This window comes from Trichomycterus rosablanca, chromosome 16 (assembly GCF_030014385.1).
Source record: "Trichomycterus rosablanca isolate fTriRos1 chromosome 16, fTriRos1.hap1, whole genome shotgun sequence".
Taxonomy (NCBI): domain Eukaryota; kingdom Metazoa; phylum Chordata; class Actinopteri; order Siluriformes; family Trichomycteridae; genus Trichomycterus; species Trichomycterus rosablanca.
In genome coordinates, this window is record NC_086003.1 from 18,554,499 (window position 1) to 18,574,645 (window position 20,147).

Sequence of the window (20,147 nt, forward strand, 5' to 3'; positions counted from 1 at the left end):
CAAAAAAAACAGAAGTACAGAGCAAGTCCTTGACTTATTTTAATTGATAAAACAATGTAAAGTGCTTTAATAAAAGTTATGTTTTAAAATAAGACCCCTTTAGATATTTAATACTTCAGATGGCATATATTGCTCTGACTTCCTTGGTGAATAAACATGGTTTTAACAAACTGTAAGACTGTAAACTCTACGTCAAGGTGGATGACTGAGATTTGAATGTGCAGGTGTCCAAACAGCCCTTAATTCCAGAGATGAATCAGCTCTATCTATCAATGTGAACAGTTTTATTTTATTCGTTTTAATTTCTGAATACGTTGAAGTAACAACTCTGAATACGGCCCCTTATTTTTTCTGGTTCACTCAATCGTTTTCATTATTTGTATAGGATTAGTTTATCTGCACCGATCTGTGTGTAAATAATAATAATGTAGTTTACCTAATGACCAAATTAGCCAATTAGAAGAAACATTATACTAGATTTTTTTTTTTTTAATTCACAGTCTTAGCTCTCTGTCTCTACTTTTTAGGCATGGTAGGTGGACAGAACAGCAAACCCCCTACACATTTGTTCATAAAATAAAAGAGAGGGCATATATTGCGCGGTCTTAAAAGAAAATCAAATAAAAATGCATTCTACTTGAACATTCAGCCACACAAACATAAAAACACCTCAACACAGAGCTAGCTCATGCAAACCAATTGTGGTACAACTAAAACGTTCAGATAAAAGGTACAAATCACAGAGAACTTGTAAATTCATCCCTGTTTCCTTAATTTGATAAAAAAAAAAAAAACACTCATGTCTGATCATGTGCCGTCTCCATCGTCTGGTCCTGCTTTGCAAGGACAGTGGACTCTCTTTTCCTCTCCGTGTCCCTTCCATGTTAATCGGTGCATTTTTGTCTTTACCTCCCTGTGGTCCAGAGAGAAGGGTGTTGAAGCAAGCACTGAAGGAGCACAACAAGGCAGGAAAGGAGGGCACGTTGGGTAAGCTGTGGCTCCAGCCATGTACTAACGGGGTAGAGCGACCCCGCAGGCATGCGGCTCCATCTTCGACAGGCGTGTTCTCATGAGGAAGGGATGGTTAGCTTCACAGTTCTCACAACCCTCTCCGGGGTGGAGTCTCCTGAGGAGTAGGTGGAAAAGAGGCAGGGCTAAATTGAGTACTAGGCACAACCATGATCACATCATGACATGGCGGCGCCGGTGAAGGGCTAGGTGGTCGGAACGGGAGAAGCTACGGTCGCAGTCAGTGCAGCGGAATGGCTTGATCCCTGTGTGCTTTCGGTAGTGACGCGTGAGCTCGTCGGAGCGGGCAAAGCGCCACGTGCAGCCCTCCCACGTACACTGGTATGGTTTCTCTCCTACATGAGACAAATGAAAACAATCAATACATCATCAATCAATTTGATATAACTACACAGACTAGTCAAATTACACCCTGGAAATAAGCCATACAAGCTCGGTGAACGACAGATCTGAATGTTGAAGCATGTAGCCCAACAAGATCATCTTCTCTCAGTTTAAATGACAAATCACAGACATCCAAACCGCCTCTGGAAGAAACATCAGCTCAAGAAATGTTTACCTGAGATGAACATAGGATGTTGCCTCTGGAAGCAACATTCGTCACCTGGGGCTTCATGAACTAGGCTTCCATGGCTGAGCAGCCAAGTACAAGTGGTATAAAGCACACCCTCTGTGAACTTGGTAGCTATGGAAACTCTGTTTCTAAGTGATAAATATGGTTGCACACCAGGCTATCTGTTACATTAATCTGGTTAATCTAAGTTTGTCAGAAACTAGGAAGTACCACCTGCCTATATGCTTGAAAGTGTGGTTTGTTTGTCTTGTTTTGCCAGTTTAGTTGCAGTGAAACAGAAACTTTTGGGCAAATGCCCTTTTCCATCATAGTGTTACAACGTCCTAATGCAGAAGTGAGATCTACATTAAAAAGGGTTGCCAGGTTGGGTGTAAAATATCTTGAGTCCTGATCTCAACTTATTTGGGATAAACTGGATTGCTGACTGGGAGTCGGGCTTTATCGCTTGACGTTTATTTGATTTTATAAAACGGATAGTTCCGGTCCTAAAATCTGATTGGCTGAGCCGCGTTCTAAGCCGTTGTAAAATCCCCGATAAACGCACACCTAGGACCATCTCACATCATTCCATATTAATACGCCACTGAATAGAAAAAGTTAATGTTATGTTCGCCCTCATGTTGCCTAGCAACACTGTTAATCGAACTACCTTGCATCGCGGAAGAATGCTTTATTGTAAGTTTATACACAATAAATACATTTATGAATTAAACATTGTTGTATTTATTGTATTTTATGTTGACCGCCGTTTTATAAAACAATAAGCCACTTGAGACTCCGCTTCGCGTCGTGCCAAAAACGTCATTCCCGTGCTAAAATCACAGTAACGCACGGCCTCTCGTGGCTTATTGCTTTAATTTATCAAAATCAAGACCATTACTGCAGCATAGAAGGACCGACTCGAGATTAATATTCATGGTTTTGATGTGGATTTGACATTTGGGCCTATTCATTGTGTGGAAACTTTCCAACCAATGGCAACATCTTTTCATATAACCAGCTACAACTCTTTTTTTTATTTGCCCTAATAATGTTTACAAATTGATACCTACATTTTTAGAATAGTGACAATTTCTGCACATGGAGAGATGTAATTAATCTCTATTTAATGGATTTCTGATTTAATGAACAAAATCTGGAAAACCGAATGTCTAGTCTAATTGTTTTTAAGTCCGTCGAGAAGCATACCAAGACCAGTGGTTCAGTAAGTGTCCACTAGTGGGCACACATCTCTCTGTTTGCATGAGTGATAGGCATTATTTGGTCGGGAGACTCACTTTGTTCTCGCTATTTTTCTGTTTTAAGTTCTAGTGCTTAGTTTTTACATTAAAATTTTTCGTTGTTCATTTTACTCTTTATCATATGTGCACGTTTAGCCCTTTTGTGGACCTTAATGCTGTGTTTTCGTATATTTTCGCACCCCCTGGGAACAATCGCATTTTACAGACCAGTGTACCCCCCTGGTTTTAAGTCTGTTAAATTGGGGTTCCTCTGTACATCCTTTTCAAACAACTCTGTGTATACATTTAAAGTAGATGCACTTGAAGTATTTAAAATAACAAAAGTGAATATACAGTCGGTATCGCTCAGGAGCCTTCAAAGAGTTTTCTTTGACAGATATTAAGCATCTAGAAGACACAAACCTGTGTGTATTCTCCGGTGTGCCTTTAGATGGGAACTCTTTGTGTACACTTTGTTGCAGCCATCGTAATCGCACATGTGCACTCGTCTTCTCTTCATGTCTGGAGAATCGGGGTCTCCTTGGATGTCCACATCTGTGTTTAAACTAAAGGGAACAGAGGAGCATTTAGTCTGGGTTTATACACCAATACAATGGCTCAGAACAAATGAAACTAAAACCTTGATACAGTATGTGTAAGTACAGGACAATGCTCTTTCTGGAACTGTGAATTCTATATGGTTTAATGACATTTTAATGACATAAATATTACTTTAAATCAAAATGTTGTACTGTTATGTCATTGCTGGGAATATTCATTCATTCATTTATTTTCTGTTTTACCACCGCTTTATCCTATTCAGGGTCCGATTCACTGGGCAAAAGGTAGGAAACAACCCAGACATGTCGCCAGTTTATAACAGAGCAAACACACACACTCACATTCACCCACACATTCTTATCTAGGGCAATTAGCTATTAGTAGCTCCAATTAACCCAACTGCATGTCTTTGGACTGTAGAAGGGAGACCCACACAGACACAGGGAGAACATGCAGACTTCACACAGAAAGGACCCGAACCGCTCGACCTGGCAATCGAACCCAGGATGTTCTAGCTGTAAGGCGACAGTGCTACTCATCGATTGATTGTGCTGCCCATTGCTGAGAAAATGACAATGCAAACTGGAAAGACTAATACTAAACCCCACGAGACAGTTTATTATCAGTTTCCATTATTTGCAGTGGAACACAAAAACATTTAGCTGTAGAAGGTCAGATTTACACAATATACAAAATTGTCACAAATTACACCATGCAGACGAATGATTTAGTCTTGTAATGGGCACTGATTGAACCAAATACATTCTGTACAGTTCTGTACAAATAATATGGGCCTGTTTTTTTTTTTTTTTTTGGGTTAGGTTGGGGGTTGGGCCTTCACTAACTACAACTGATTATGTATCCATGGATTTGACAAAATACAGCTTTGAGCTTGCAGAAACATGTCTATACCATTCAGAGCAACATTCAGCATAGGATGTTAGCTCAGACAACACAAGACTCGAGTGACATAACATGCAAAACAATAGTTGCCAGTTTATCTGATTCACCTTGTACCTATACACACTGGCCAAATAATTAGGTAAACCTGCCATATACTGTAGGTGCACATTGTGGCACATTGTAGTAGATAATAAATCATTTAAACATTTACCGTCTAGGTTGAAAAAGTATGTGAACCTCTGGAATAACACAGTCAGGTATTCGTTTATGTCGACTGATAAGAAAATCTCACCGAATCTAGTTTTTTTTAAAGATATGCTTTAAAAAACACTGTATCTTTCTACTAGTCACATGTTAAAGAGATCTGAAGTGTACTTTTTTTGACTATTTAACAGCAATGGTTTTAGAAAATTGTATTGAATGTAATTTTGTGATAGAAGCCATTCATCCACAAAATATCAGATTTAATACTCTTTTAAATGCAAAGAGTTTGTTTCAAGGCTTGGAGGAAGAAAGGTACTGTACAATACGAGACACAAATTAGACAAAACATTGTCCGAACACCAGCAAGAACCATCCATGCAATGCAGATATACAGGGGTTGGACAAAATAACTGAAACACCTGTCATTTTAGTGTGGGAGGTTTCATGGCTAAATTGGACCAGTCTGGTGGCCAATCTTCATTAATTGCACATTGCACCAGTAAGAGCAGAGTGTGAAGGTTCAATTAGCAGGGTAAGAGCACAGTTTTGCTCAAAATATTGCAATGCACACAACATTATGGGTGACATACCAGAGTTCAAAAGAGGACAAATTGTTGGTGCACGTCTTGCTGGCGCATCTGTGACCAAGACAGCAAGTCTTTGTGATGTATCAAGAGCCACGGTATCCAGGGTAATGTCAGCATACCACCAAGAAGGACAAACCACATCCAACAGGATTAACTGTGGACGCAAGAGGAAGCTGTCTGAAAGGGATGTTCGGGTGCTAACCCGGATTGTATCCAAAAAACATAAAACCACGGCTGCCCAAATCACGGCAGAATTAAATGTGCACCTCAACTCTCCTGTTTCCACCAGAACTGTCCGTCGGGAGCTCCACAGGGTCAATATACACGGCCGGGCTGCTATAGCCAAACCTTTGGTCACTCGTGCCAATGCCAAACGTCGGTTTCAATGGTGCAAGGAGCGCAAATCTTGGGCTGTGGACAATGTGAAACATGTATTGTTCTCTGATGAGTCCACCTTTACTGTTTTCCCCACATCCGGGAGAGTTACGGTGTGGAGAAGCCCCAAAGAAGCGTACCACCCAGACTGTTGCATGCCCAGAGTGAAGCATGGGGGTGGATCAGTGATGGTTTGGGCTGCCATATCATGGCATTCCCTTGGCCCAATACTTGTGCTAGATGGGCGCGTCACTGCCAAGGACTACCGAACCATTCTGGAGGACCATGTGCATCCAATGGCGGTGCCGTGTATCAGGATGACAATGCACCAATACACACAGCAAGACTGGTGAAAGATTGGTTTGATGAACATGAAAGTGAAGTTAAACATCTCCCATGGCCTGCACAGTCACCAGATCTAAATATTATTGAGCCACTTTGGGGTGTTTTGGAGAAGCGAGTCAGGAAACGTTTTCCTCCACCAGCATCACGTAGTGACCTGGCCACTATCCTGCAAGAAGAATGGCTTAAAATCCCTCTGACCACTGTGCAGGACTTGTATATGTCATTTCCAAGACGAATTGACGCTGTATTGGCCGCAAAAGGAGGCCCTACACCATACTAATAAATTATTGTGGTCTAAAACCAGGTGTTTCAGTTATTTTGTCCAACCCCTGTAACTACAGGTGACAATACAAAGATACACATCAATATACTAAAAATGGGCAGTAAGGTGGCTTGGTGGGTAGCACTGTTGCCTCACAGAAAAAGGGTCCTGGGTTTAATTCCCAGGTGGAGTGGTCCGGGTTCTTTCTGTGTGCAGTTTGCATGCTCTCCCTGTGTCCTTGTGGGTTTTCTCTGGGAGCTCCAGTTTCCTCTCACAGTCCAAAGACATGCAGTCAGGTTTAAGTTAATTGGAGCTACCAAATTGCCCTAGGTGTGTGTGTGTGTGTGTGTGTGTTTGCCCTGTGATGGACTGGCAACCTGTCTGGGCTGCTTTCTACCGTTTACTCAGTGAATTGTACCCACCACGACCCTAAATAGGAAAGCGGTGATCAAACAGACAGAATAAATGAATAAATAAATGAATAATTTTTTTTTACAGTTATTGAATTAAAAATGCATACAGTAAGTACTTATGCATAAAATAAATTATACATGGATTGATTATGAAAGGTGCTCTCACACCACAAAACTTCAACTGTAGATAATATACTATCTACAGTTGTACTGTAGGAAATACAGTACGCTACTGACCCTTGAGGAAATAACGCCAGATCACCAGCAGAGGGAGCTAAAGTGTGAGAACATTAAAATTCTATATAGCTGGAGAGTTTCCATTCTGATGCTAATCTCTCCTCTTTCTTTCCCTGTCTAACTTACCCTCCCTGTTTTTCAGTCTCTGTGTTTCTTCCTTCCCTCATTTTTTCTTCTCTCTTCCCTCCTGGCCCTGCCTGTCCTCTCCCAGCCTGCCAACTGGTTCACTCCCATATTCCTAATTCAGCCCTAAATACACACAGTTTAACTAACACTACTGATTCTTTAAGCATCAATCTTGTCTTTTTATTCTCTCTCCTTAGTCATATGTCTTCCTTTTTCTAAAGCGTTTATAAGTAGGTGTGACAACAAAGTGAGTTATGTAACCTTGTTTACACCCAGTTTGAGAAGAACCCTGCCCAGCAACACATACACACACACCCAGCTTGAAGCTCCAGAAAAGCTAATCAAGTGGTAAAGCTCCAGCATGCTGTGTACGGGGTTACGTAAGTACATTGGTACAGCAGTGATGGACACCACACACCAAATGCAACGGATCCAGAGAGATGCAACTCACCTGTTGTCCATGCTCTGTGTTCTAAAGGAGGCTGATCCCGACTCTGTACCACTCTCCACATCGCTGTCACTCTGGTACTCTATCGGTGAGGTCGAGCCTGGCTTAATTAGCACTGAAGACAGACAAAAGAGAGAGAAGAGATAAGAATTGATGCTAAGCTAGACAGCACAAAGTACTGAAGGTTGTTTGCCTCTTACCAACTCTCACATGCTTATCATATAACTATGGCCCTCCCTCCTAAATTCACAGGAAAAAGTGCTCGTGTTCAAAAATTACTGATTTCACGGATTTTTAAAGAAAAGTACCACATTTCATGGCGGTCATTATATGACACTCATAAATTGAATGACAGAATAAATGGAAGCTACAAAACACAGCACAATCAATACCCTACCTTAATAATTGAATATAAACTTAGAACATCCAGCAATGGTGTGAGGTTGTATGTTAATGAAAACACTCGTCCATTTGACACAGAATTGGTTAAGACTTTTCCAAATTTAAATACCCGAGTCGTGTTTTTAGCTGCTTTAGACTTCAACATCTTGGACATTTTGACTAAGAGATTGCTAACTGAATTGCCGTAGGATTGCTAGGACCACCTCATAGTCCAAATTATCCAGTAAACATGAGACACTTGAACGCTACTCGAATGAAAAACATTTAATTGCTAAACACAAACCTTACATTTTGAATTTCACAGCAAATTGCATATTAAAAGGGAAAAGCTCATTTCACAACCTATGATGCGATTTTCATGGCCATAAATTAGTAAATTTGGGCCTTGCATATAATTATCATTAATCTGGGAGAGTTTGGCGTGTACACGTGATTCCTCCTGGACATGTCTAGCCAGCCAGCTGTATCTTTACAAACTGCAACATATGCAATGTAACTGAACAAGTTGGCACACTTTATGGAGGGTGTGGCCTAATCTGATCTTGCATGATTAATAGATACAACAGGAATGCTCTTCCTCATGGCCAAGAAACAGGGCCAATTTGGGTACCATTTCCAGCCAAAAACGGGTACTGGTAAGGTCCAGCCTATAGGGTGAGCATTTCTTCCACTATGCCACTCTGGAGCCAAAATTGTGCTTTTTATTTTGGCCAGTACCAAAGTCCCTGGCTGTACAGCTTTAGATGATTCTTCAGGTGTTGGTAATTGAAAGTAAGTAAACAAGTCACAAACACAAAGGACGAATTTAAGGTGGTAGTTTTGATTTTCTTTAGAGTTTGTGTTATTGGTGTAGTCAAACTAACCCAACTGTAGGCAGTTGTAGCCAAGCGGTTAAGGAACTAATCAGGGTTGCTGGTTCAAGCTGCCAGGTCGCTGCTGTTGGGCCCTTGAGCAAGGCCCTTAACCCTCATACTGCTCAGACTGTATACTGTCACAGTACTGTAAGTCGCTTTGGATAAGGGTGTCTAATAAATGCAGAAAAAATGTAACCCAGTTTACACATGCACAGCAAAGACACCGGCTATTTTCAACTACTAGAATGGAATTAGGAGGCCAGGTTATAATGTTAAATACCAATAACATAACAGAATTTATCCACCATGTCCAATAATTCAATGTTAAGTCTCTACTTGACCTAATTCAGACAGACTCTCTTGAACTGTTTTTTTTAAACCTGCAAGAGACAAAGGCTCTAGTTTCTACATTTTTGGCTCTAGAAAAATTTGACTGACCCCTTTAAGAAAGTACAGAGAAGTAAAGCTACTCTTTACTTATTCAAACAGTATCAGTTCCAGAGCACAGCATGACCCCTCCCTGTCCTCCATTCAGAATTGGTGAGAATTTCTAGTTAAAGCTGGGTGTGGCTGTGGTATGCAGACTGCTCCATGGGTGCGTCCACCAGACAGAGGGAGAGCGATGGAGAGATGAAGGGCTCATAAATTAACCTCGAGCACCCCATTAAAACTAGGTGTGGCTAAGCAGGACGGAGAACAATCTGTCTTTGGCGCCAACTTTAACCCCCCGATGGGGAGAAAATAGAGAGCACTGTTTGCACCGTTTAAGGATCATCTACTCCTGAATGAAAGCGGGAAGGTCTTATTGTTTTAGCAGCAACCTCTTGTGAGCCACCCAGTCAAATGCAAAGCAACTCATCTCCTTAATGTCTCAATATTAGTGCTCACAGCAGGTGTCCACGCGACTGCGAGTCGTTTTAAATACTACATTCTTTTCAAACTCAGGCTCTTCCACTTCAGTGTTTTTCCACACAGCCTGCAAGTGAAACATCCCTCTTCAAAAAGCACTTGAAAGAGACACCGCACCCAAAAAATTAATTCAAAATGTGTGTTTTTATGTAGAGCTCTTGACATATTACTCAGCTGTAATGAGTCGTGGGCAGAAGCTGGATGGGACGAATAGAAAACAAATCTGCCCAAAAATCTCCCAAAAATCTCTCCCTGCCTTTGAGTCTAGAACAAACATGACCAGAAAAAGTTTGTGAACCTTTTGAATTGACTTAGATTCATGTGTTAATTAGAAATTAAGCACATAAAAGATTATACTTTTGTCTTCATACAACACACTAATTATTTGCTTACAATCCAAGTTGGAAAAGTATGTGAATCCTTGTGTGTAACGATTTGCTAAACATTATCGTTCTCTAAATTCTGTAGTAGCAATAATGTTTATAGTTGCTGCAGGTCATACTTTAGGAAGACTTTCAGACCTGTGTATTCCAAAATACACATTCTGTTCTTTCTACTGATTTGCTTATGTGTTTAAAATCACTGTCCTACGTCTGTAATAAACACCTTATAATGTTTCACAGTTGGGCAGTGCTGGATTACACTAGTTTCAATTAAAATGTGAACCCTAACTAAACATTTTAGTAGAACTTCTCATGCTGGACGTATGAACAGGGGACTTGTGTTTTAAAGAGGTCTGCAAATCTTTAGCTGTGACCTTTGGACTCTTGTTTGTCCCCTTCAGAGCTGCACATTCTGATCTTTGCATGATGCCAATTTCTAGGCAGAGTAGCAACTGGACAATTTTTTATTGGGACATGATCTGTATGGAAATATATTTATTGAGAGACTTACTTTTTGTGTGTATTTTATAGAGAACAAGACACATCTATACCCCATACCTACCTATATTCCATACCTATACATAATTATCCAGAAGTTCACAACTAGGGAGGATTTATTGGGTCAAATAAAAATAAAAAAACACTTGTTACTTGTTGTTGCTTTTTTATTATTTAGGGATTAAGAAGTCTGTCTTTTATTGGACTATCAGAACCAGTGGTGTAGTGTTTTCAACAGCAAAGCACTTATCAACAAATATGGTTATTCCCTCTGTGTTCAACAATTAATGTAGCAATCAAGAACAACGACCATCTACACACTGAAGAACATTAAATACAATAAACCAGACCAATATTCACTTGACATTTTGCGTAGCACAACCATGTAGCATATGTTTTTTGTCATAACCCGCCTCTGCTGTCAAATCTAACGATGTCTAAATGACAATTTTTTACTAAAGAGTCTGTAAAGCCACATTTGCTTCCAGTGTTATGAATATCCACCCTTCGTTAATACTTCTTTAACAACTGGTTGATGTAACACCATAACAGAATCACATTTAGATTAGGATGTAATAAAACCCTCCCCTTTTGGTACTTACATATCCTGTATTTAAATTAATCATTAATAAAAAATACTTCAATAATAATTTGAACTGCAGTTGTTTTACACATCCTAAAACAATGAAAAATATCATACCAGATTCATAATTTATTGGGTATAACAGCTGCCATGCTTGGACTAATGGACAAAACAACCTCGCCCTGCATTTTTTATCCTGGGTTTTCACTTTTAATTCTTTTAAATGTTCTTTTTTTTATTTTAAATGATTAGAATCTGTTTCCTGTGTAGCAGAGTGTAGTGGAAAGCTGTGAAGTCAGAAGGGCAACGAGAAGAAAAAGCCCCGAGGCGGATTCAACCATTGTAGGGTAAAAGCAGGGGCAATCGCACACATCAAGTAAAACACATCCATACATTTATCTTGTTTTAAATAATAAACTGCTGTCATTAGGCAATGAAGTACCAATGCTGTCCCTTAATGAATATACAAATATGCCCTCTATTCAACACACATTTACCACGTCCACCCCCTTCTTTCTCTGATAACATATTCAAAAATTATCTGACCTGAGACGCATCCTTACATCCAAAATCAAGATATTAATACGTCTTTTGCTGTCATATTACTCTCCACTCCTAAAACCTACAAAACCAGCTCCATAGTATGACTTCATCTCCTCCTTCTTCATCCAGATCTTCAGTTGGCACTATACTGAGAGGTTGGCATCTGCCTAACAGAATTATAAGTTCTAAAGTACATATTCCCAGTGCTCCAGAGCCCAGTGTGATGTGCTTTGCACAACTATAGCTGTTACAGCACTAAATGATCCTAAGCATGTCTGGGCTGCTCATTATGAGCAATTAATCCACATGACAATGCCTCCAAAGGAAGCCTGGAATCCTGCAGCAAATTTGGCAGCCAAAAACCACAGCCAGTTTTGGCTTGTCCAAAAGAGGGAGGCTTAAGTTGTTCAGGTCTGCTCGAGTTATAACTCGAAATCATGCCTGCCCCTTAAAGACAGCCTGATTTTATGTAACGGTGACAGAATGATGCCACCCGCAAGCCCTTAACATCTGCTGAAGCTGTTGAAGTCGTGACAGAATAAAGCTGCCCCCCACTCCCTATGTTGTGTTTGAGTTGTTGTAAGAGTGAGTAAATAACGTCACCACCACATTCAACCCCCTGAGGTCTGCTAAAATCTTAAGAATGATAAAAAGACGCCCCCCACTTACCCCCTGGATCTACTGCTGTTGATGTAACAGTGACAGACTGATGACAACCCAAGGCTCTAAGGTCTGCTTAAGTTGCTATAATGATGACAGAATTATGTCATTCAGCAAGACCATAGGATTTGCTCGAGTTAATGGAACTGTGGAACAATTATTGAATATAGGAATCACAGAACCCTTGAAGCTCATACCATTGATTTCAAGCCTTTTAATGCTTAGACGTAACCTTACACAACACTGGTTCTTTGTCATTGGAAAATAACTACTGGATTCTGATGTTGTTTCTGGGTTAGTTTTTAATTTAGTTTATAGGCAATTCCTATATGAAAACTCTAGACTTAATAAATGTATGCCAGGAGGCTTAAGGCCTGCTATAACCAGACCTGCATAGTGCTGCAAGCTACCTGACGCCAAAGTGGCACGCACCATACTAAATAAAACAACAGTAAGACGAGAGTCAAACAAAAACACGAGCATTTTTAGAGGAAGTAACATGAGTAAATTTTTCTTACCTGACCCTTCAGAACGGCCATCTGTGCCAATAAGGGGCACCGTGATGGCAGCGGCAGCAGGCACTCCATCAGCCGGCACTGCAGTGTAGACAACAGGCAATGACTGCACCATCACAGGAATGGTTTGCAATTGGCCCACCTTGCCTGCCATATTCATCGAGGGGATAGTGTGAATAACATGCAGGATCTGTTGGCCCCCGATACCCTGCGCTGATGCCAGAAAAGAGCCCGGTGTCGCCAACACGGCCGGAAGAGTGGCGCTGGTGCTGATGCTGCTCGGAGAAGGTGCAGGGTTCACCGGTGTGGCCATGGGTGCAGTGGCCACGGGAAGCGAGGGACGGGGCTTGTTGAGCGAGAGGTCCACGGGCTCGGTCTGGTCGGCATCAAGGGAACGTACGTCGATAACACGGAGGGAAGGTGGAGAGGACTTTAGCTTCAGGTCCGTCGGCTCTGGGCAGTCCTCGGGTTCCTGCTTCTGCGAAGGCCAAAGGGAAAGAAGGTCAGCGTGAGGATGTTACACATGAGAAACGGAACAGAAAGCAGAACACAACGTAAATAAAACTGAAAAAAAGACAAAAAGTAAAACAAAATAAAAAGATATATTTATTAGCCACGTCTCTACATGGGAGTCCAGTATTCCTACTATGCCCCCACAATACTCAAAAGGTGGACTGGCTGTTTTAAACTGACCCTAGTTTTGATTATTTGGTTGAATTTTACTCTGGGTTGCTCTGTAATGGACTGGTGCCCTATCCAGGGTTGTGTTTCTGCCCTGCCCCCTGTTTTTGGCTTGGCATCAGACCTAAAACGATCATGACCGGGATAAAACAGGTAGTAAAAATGCAAATGTATGTGGATTGGTTTGCTCTCAGATATGCCTTTAGAAGAAACAATGGTGTCCAGATGGGCCTCAACACAGCAACGGTGTGGATCTGAAACTGGCACGGTTCCAGGACAGCCCAGACACACACACACACACACACACACACACACACACACACACACACAGACCAAGGGTGTGTTCGAAAAGCTAGCGCGCTCTCTACATAAGCAGCATTTTACGTCATCCTGTGCGCGCTCCCGAGAAGGAGGCTGTTCGAAATCCTAGATGCCTTAATATCCTCACTACTGAGGCATCTTAATATTTCAATGTTATTTTCACTCAAGAACGAGTGAGCATCCGACGCTGCCTTAGTGATCAAGGCAATCCCAGAATTCATTGCGGGTCGGTTGCTCTTCTCTCACAGAAAAATAAACATGGCTGTCGGTGCGGACAAACGAATGGAGTTATTTTCAAACGTAAATAAAATATTACTGATTTTTAACTTGTATAAACTTGTACCGAGTGTTTTTATTTGCAAGTTCGGTCTTGTCAGGAAATGTAACCGTTATCAGTACATGAAGGGAGGCTATATTGACATGTTAGCGTGCTGTGCTACCTCAATCCATTGGTTTTAATGGCAAGATGCTAAACGCGAAACCCGATGGAATCGCTGTCTAAGTAGCGCGTTCGAATAACCTGTCTTATAAGTCATTGACTTATTAGAATCCTCTCTACTGAGGCAGCTGCCTATGTAGACAGTAAGACAGCAAGGCAGCTCCCTAGGTTTTCGAACACACCCCAAGTGTACACTCCCATTATCCACCAGTGGAGGTCTACAAGATTTTACAAAGTGGTATTTATCAAGTCCAGGTTAATTAAATTTGTAAGTACCTTTAAGGACACAAGCAAATTTTATTACGTCAACACTAACAATAAAATAACAATCCCGTAAACCAGACTAGGCGCAGCGTGTGAGCTACTCTGTGCTGTCTGTATCTTTTATAATTTAACAAAACACTATAACAGTGCAGAATTTATTTGTGTACTCGTGTGGCCACAAGACAAAACACACAGTCAAAACACAAAGCGCCCGTACAGTCTCCGCTTATGAGTCAAGCTGGCAACTGACACCCAGATAACCCGCAGCATACATGCCCATGCAACAGCTACGAGACAGAATACCAAGGAATCGGAGATGCTCGACTCCCGTATACGCAGCATGCAAAAAAAAAGGGGGACATGAGGTTTAGGCTAGGTGCCAAGAGGAAAAGACATGTAAAAAAAAAAAATACAGAAGAAGCGAGCAAGTCTGAGGGAAAAAAAAAAAAGGAGAGTGGGTGGGAAAGGTTTCCGGTTGCCATGGAAACTAGGCCGTATCAGCTGAGTCATTTTACCGCCTAGCTCCCTTGTTCCCGCCCTCTCTTTTTTTCTGTGTTTCTCCACCCTGTCACCCCACCCTTTTCCACTCCACCTTTTACATGAGGCTTGTTTTTAAACCCCTTTTTTGCCCTCTGTGCCCCAATAGTGCACTCGAGTTTGAAGAGCAAAGCACCATGCAGTGATTATTATCGGCTCGGTGGGTATGACCTAATCGAGTAAAATAGCTGTTGGGTATTGACGTGAAAATGTAAATGAGAGCGGTGTTATAAGATGCAACCATGATCGAGAATTCCACAGAGGAGAAACTGGTGTTTCATAAGGGTAGGCGTGAAGTCATGGTAAAGATTTAGGTCACTGGATCGAATTGTGTTTCAAGCTACTAAGAGACTTGCTAACCCAAGATGCATCATATGTTCATAACTTCATACGAAGGGTGTAACAATGCACTATGCTACATTATACCATTAGGCAAAAAAAACAAACCTTGAGAAACCCAGCAAACAGGTTTGAACTAAACCTGTACTGGACTGGATCCAGGAGTCCAACAGAATTTGTAACCCTTGTTGACAGGCAGCCCTAATCTACTCTTAATTGACTCTGGACTTACAGTGGGGTCAAAAAGTATTTAGTCAGCCACTGATTGTGCAGGTTCTCCTACTTAGAAAGATGAGAGAGGTCTGTAATTTTCATCACAGGTACACTTCAACTATGAGAGACAAAATGAGAAAAAAAATATCCAGGAAATCACATTGTAGGATTTTTTAAGAATTTATTTGTAAATTATGGTGGAAAATAAGTATTTGGTCAATAACAAACAAGCAAGATATCTGGCTCTCACAGACCTGTAACTTCTTCTTTAAGAAGCTCTTCTGTCCTCCACTCGTTACCTGTATTAATGGCACCTGTTTGACCTCGTTATCTGTATAAAAGACACCTGTCCACAGCCTCAAACAGTCAGACTCCAAACTCAACCATGGCCAAGACCAAAGAGCTGTCGAAGGACACCAGGAAGAAAATTGTAGACCTGCACCAGGCTGGGAAGAGTGAATCTACAATAGGCAAGCAGGTTGGTGTGAATAAATCAACTGTGGGAACAATTGTAAGAAAATGGAAGACATACAAGACCATTGATAATCTCCCTTGGGGTCCAGATCTCATCCCGTGGGGTCAAAATGATCATGAGAACGGTGAGCAAAAATCCCAGAACTACACGGAGGGACCTGATGAATGACCTGCAGAGAGCTGGGACCAAAGTAACAAAGGCTACCATCAGTAACACACTACGCCGAGAGGGACTCAAATCCTGCAGTGCCAGGCGTGTCCCCCTGCTTAAGCCAGTACATGTCCAGGCCCGTCTGAAGTTTGCCAGAGAGCATATAGATGATCCAGAAGAGGATTGGGAGAATATCATGTGGTCAGATGAAACCAAAATGGAACTTTTTGGTAAAAACTCAACTCGTCATGTTTGGAGGAAGAAGAAGAACCCAAGAACACCATACCTACTGTGAAGCATGGGGGTGGAAACATCATGCTTTGGGGCTGTTTTTCTGCAAAGGGGACAGGGCGACTGATCCATGTTAAGGGAAGAATGAACGGGGCCATGTATCGTGAGATTTTAAGCCAAAACCTCCTTCCATCAGTGAGAGCATTGAAGATGGAACGTGGCTGGGTCTTCCAGCATGACAATGATCCCAAACACACCGCTCGGGCAACGAAGGAGTGGCTCCGTAAAAAGCATTTCAAGGTCCTGGAGTGGCCTAGCCAGTCTCCAGACCTCAACCCCATAGAAAATTTGTGGAGTCTGTGTTGCCCAGCGACAGCCCCAAAACATCACTGCTCTAGAGGAGATCTGCATGGAGGAATGGGCCAAAATACCAGCTACAATGTGTGCAAACCTGGTGAAGACTTACAGGAAACGTTTGACTTCTGTCATTGCCAACAAAGGTTACGTTACAAAGTATTGAGTTGAACTTTTGTTATTGACCAAATACTTATTTTCAACCATAATTTACAAATAAATTCTTTAAAAATCCTACAATGTGATTTCCTGGATTTTTTTTCTCATTTTGTCTCTCATAGTTGAAGTGTACCTATGATGAAAATTACAGACCTCTCTCATCTTTCTAAGTAGGAGAACTTGCACAATCAGTGGCTGACTAAATACTTTTTGACCCCACTGTATCTAATGTGAGCTGCCCTTACTGGACCCATAAGCTTCACTTTACACCACAACGTTTGTGGGCAACGAGTGTAGGCTAACCTACACAGGCGTCATGGGATATTTCAAGAAACCTACAGGTCCTACAGCTGAGCGCCTCCACACCTTCATACTACCACCAGAACGTTTCATAGCTCATATGATAATGTTACAATGAAACCCTGGATTAAATTTTTACCATTTTGTTGTTCTGAAGGTTGCATTTTGTAATTAGACGAGTGAAGAACGTTTCTCCTGATTTATCAGACACTTTTATACAAACACCCAAGATTAAGGGCCTTACACAGGGGCCCAACAGGGGCAACATGGCTTTGCTGGGGCTTGAACCAGCAACCTTCTGATTACTGGTCCTGTATCTTAACGGCTTAGCTAGCTGCTAACCCAAACATTTCATGTATCTAGTTTTTATGAGTCTCTTTCCTATGTGAATGCTGAGCTCTGAGCTGAGATGATGTCGGGCCCTTGGATGTTCTTGTCATAGGTGCTTTTTTAATTTAATTTAATCCATGGCAAGGCCCTAATTACAATATATTTTGTAGTTCCCATCAATTATTAATATGGCAGGAATGTTTTGGAATGGCAGAGAACCCCCAACGGTTCAATTTAAGGCTACAGCCTTGGTCCATGATCATCCCATAGGGTGCCAATGGGGACATGTTTGCTGGGAATGTGCATTCTAGAGATATCAGTTTGATATTATGATATAAGGTTCGTTCTATTAACTCCACCATCTGAACACCAAAGGTTGCTAATTATCTTAGCAATGTGAGTATCTGGTCTTAATTGATTTTCAATTATGCCTTCTGTTTTATTGCAGCCAGTTAACTGGTGCTGTTTTATTTATTCACAGGTCTGACCATGCCATGAATGCTATGGTAACGTATGCAGTTGTGGCCTAGAGGTTAAGGTACTGAACTAGTAATCAAAAGGTTGCTGGTTCAAGCCCCAGCACTGCTAGGCTGCTACTGTTGGGCCCTTGAGCAAAGCCCTTAACCATCAATATCTCAAATGCTATGTGTGTGTCCGATTCTATCATTCAATGAATGTAGTCTACGTTATACTGTGACTGTATGGATTTAAAGTCAAAAAGTTTAAGTACACTTATGAGGGTCTTCTCTTTTCTGACTAAAGTATCAGTAGGTGTTCCATTATTCATTTATCTATTTATTTTCAATTACAAATTTAGGTTTTTCCATACCTTTAATGTGGTTTGTCTGAAGATATACTTTATGTGGACACCTGTTGGACATCCCACTGCAAAGCCATGAGCATTAATATGGACTTGCCCCACATTTCATGGATACATCAGCCTCAACCCATCTGTAAAGGCTTTTACACAAGATTTTGCTGTGTCTGCAGGAATTTGTGTCCATTCTGTGAGATCCAGATTGGGATGGTTAAGCACTGATGTTGGACTGGTTTAAAAGTGATGTCCCAATTCATTCCAAAGGTGCTCAGTAGGGTTAAGATCTGGGTTTAGGTGGCCACTGGAGTTCCTTTTTATAGACCTTGGTTTGGTCATGATCATGATGAAACAGGACCCCCACCCCAACTGTTGCCATGTATTTAAAGCATATAATGTATAAGATAAAACTGTTTTGTGCACCTGTTAGCAATGACTGTGGTTGAAACACCTAAACTTGATAATTAATAGGGGTGTCCACATACTCTTGACCATATCGTTTATGTTGTCTGGAGTAGCAAATAGACATACAGACAGACTATTTGATTGTGTTATATAATGGTATTTTACTTTGTGGCATGTATAGGACTATTCTATTTTACTTCTGTCCGTGAATAGAAATCCAAACGCCTGGGCTAAGATCTGGTTCCCGACGGGTCAGCGACTACAGAAGGGTAATTCTTTAGGACAAGCTCTTTTTAGCCAGAGAAGACGATGGAGCTGGAGACGGGAGTCGTTAAACGAGGGCTGCCAACAGAAAGAGAGCAGTGCTCCATTCCAAAACTGCTCCACTCTGAGGCAGCCAAGCTTCTACTACTGCACTGCAGAACCCATCAGTGAGTAAGAGAGAGAGAGAGTCACCCGGGTACTAAATGTACTGTCAAGTAAATGTTCTGCAATAAAAAAAAAAATACAAATAACTGATGAATGACAATTCAGCCTGACCCTTTATTAATATTTTTAATGGCCATTCAGGACATATTTAATGTCAATTGAGCCATTCTATAACATTCATTCATTCATTCAGATAACTGCCAATTAAATTCAAAAATTTATATAGACGTGATGCAGCAGAGTGGCACAGCTGGCAGAGTGATTGGCACAGAGCATTAAGGGTCCAGAAGACATGGGTTTGGTATTTATTTCCAGTCACTGTTGGTGAAAAGTTCTGCAGGTTCTCAATTCGCCCTTGTGGGTTTTTGACCTGGCTGTCCCTAAGTGTGAGAAATGTAATGAGTGAGTAATTGTGTTGAGTGTATGATGCTCAATGATGTTTTGGTACCATGTCCAGGGCAGTTGTAGCCTAGCAGGTAAGGTACAGGACTAATAATCGAAAGGTCACAGGTTCAAGACCCACCACTGCCAGGTTGCCACTGTTGGGCCATTGAGCAAGGCCCTTAAACCTCAATTGCTTAGACAATATACTGTCACAGTACTGTAAGTCGGATAAAAGCGTCTGCTAAATGCTAAAAAATGTAAATATCCAGGGTGTATTTCTGCCTTGTGCCCAGTGATAACAGATACATTAATAATCTTATCACAATGGCTGTGCTCTATAATGAAGTAATGACTATTACAATTATTCACCCAACATCTGCTTTACTTATAAAACAGCCTCCCCATCTCATTCTGAGAAGATTTTCCACTAGAGTTTTGTATTGACTTCAAGGATTCTACTTCGAGCATTATTAAGGTTAGTCATTGATGTTAGTCATTGATAAAAAGTATGGAATAGGGTTACAGTCTGAGCTTTAAGCAGACTGATCAATTTTTTCTACACCAAACTTAAATTAAACTATAATTTACATCACATTTACATTTGCAGTGTTTAGCAGATGCTTTTAATCCAAAGTGACTAACAATTATGACCGAAAACAGTTTCAGCAACTGAAAGTTAAGCCCAACAGTG

General features: G+C 41.2%; 1 protein-coding gene across 2 annotated transcripts in view; it reads right to left on the bottom strand.

The window, feature by feature from the left end:
• klf8 (Kruppel like factor 8) overlaps positions 1-20,147 on the bottom strand; it is a 48,852-nt gene continuing 28,705 nt past the window's right edge. For both annotated transcript variants that reach the window (XM_063011959.1, XM_063011960.1), the window contains exons 3-6: positions 12,635-13,109; positions 7,288-7,399; positions 3,247-3,389; positions 1-1,364 (exon numbers count right to left, since the gene is read on the bottom strand). In XM_063011959.1, the coding sequence (XP_062868029.1) occupies positions 1,183-1,364; positions 3,247-3,389; positions 7,288-7,399; positions 12,635-13,109 (912 nt within the window). In that variant the 3' untranslated portion in view covers positions 1-1,182. The remainder of the gene's footprint in view (positions 1,365-3,246; positions 3,390-7,287; positions 7,400-12,634; positions 13,110-20,147) is intronic.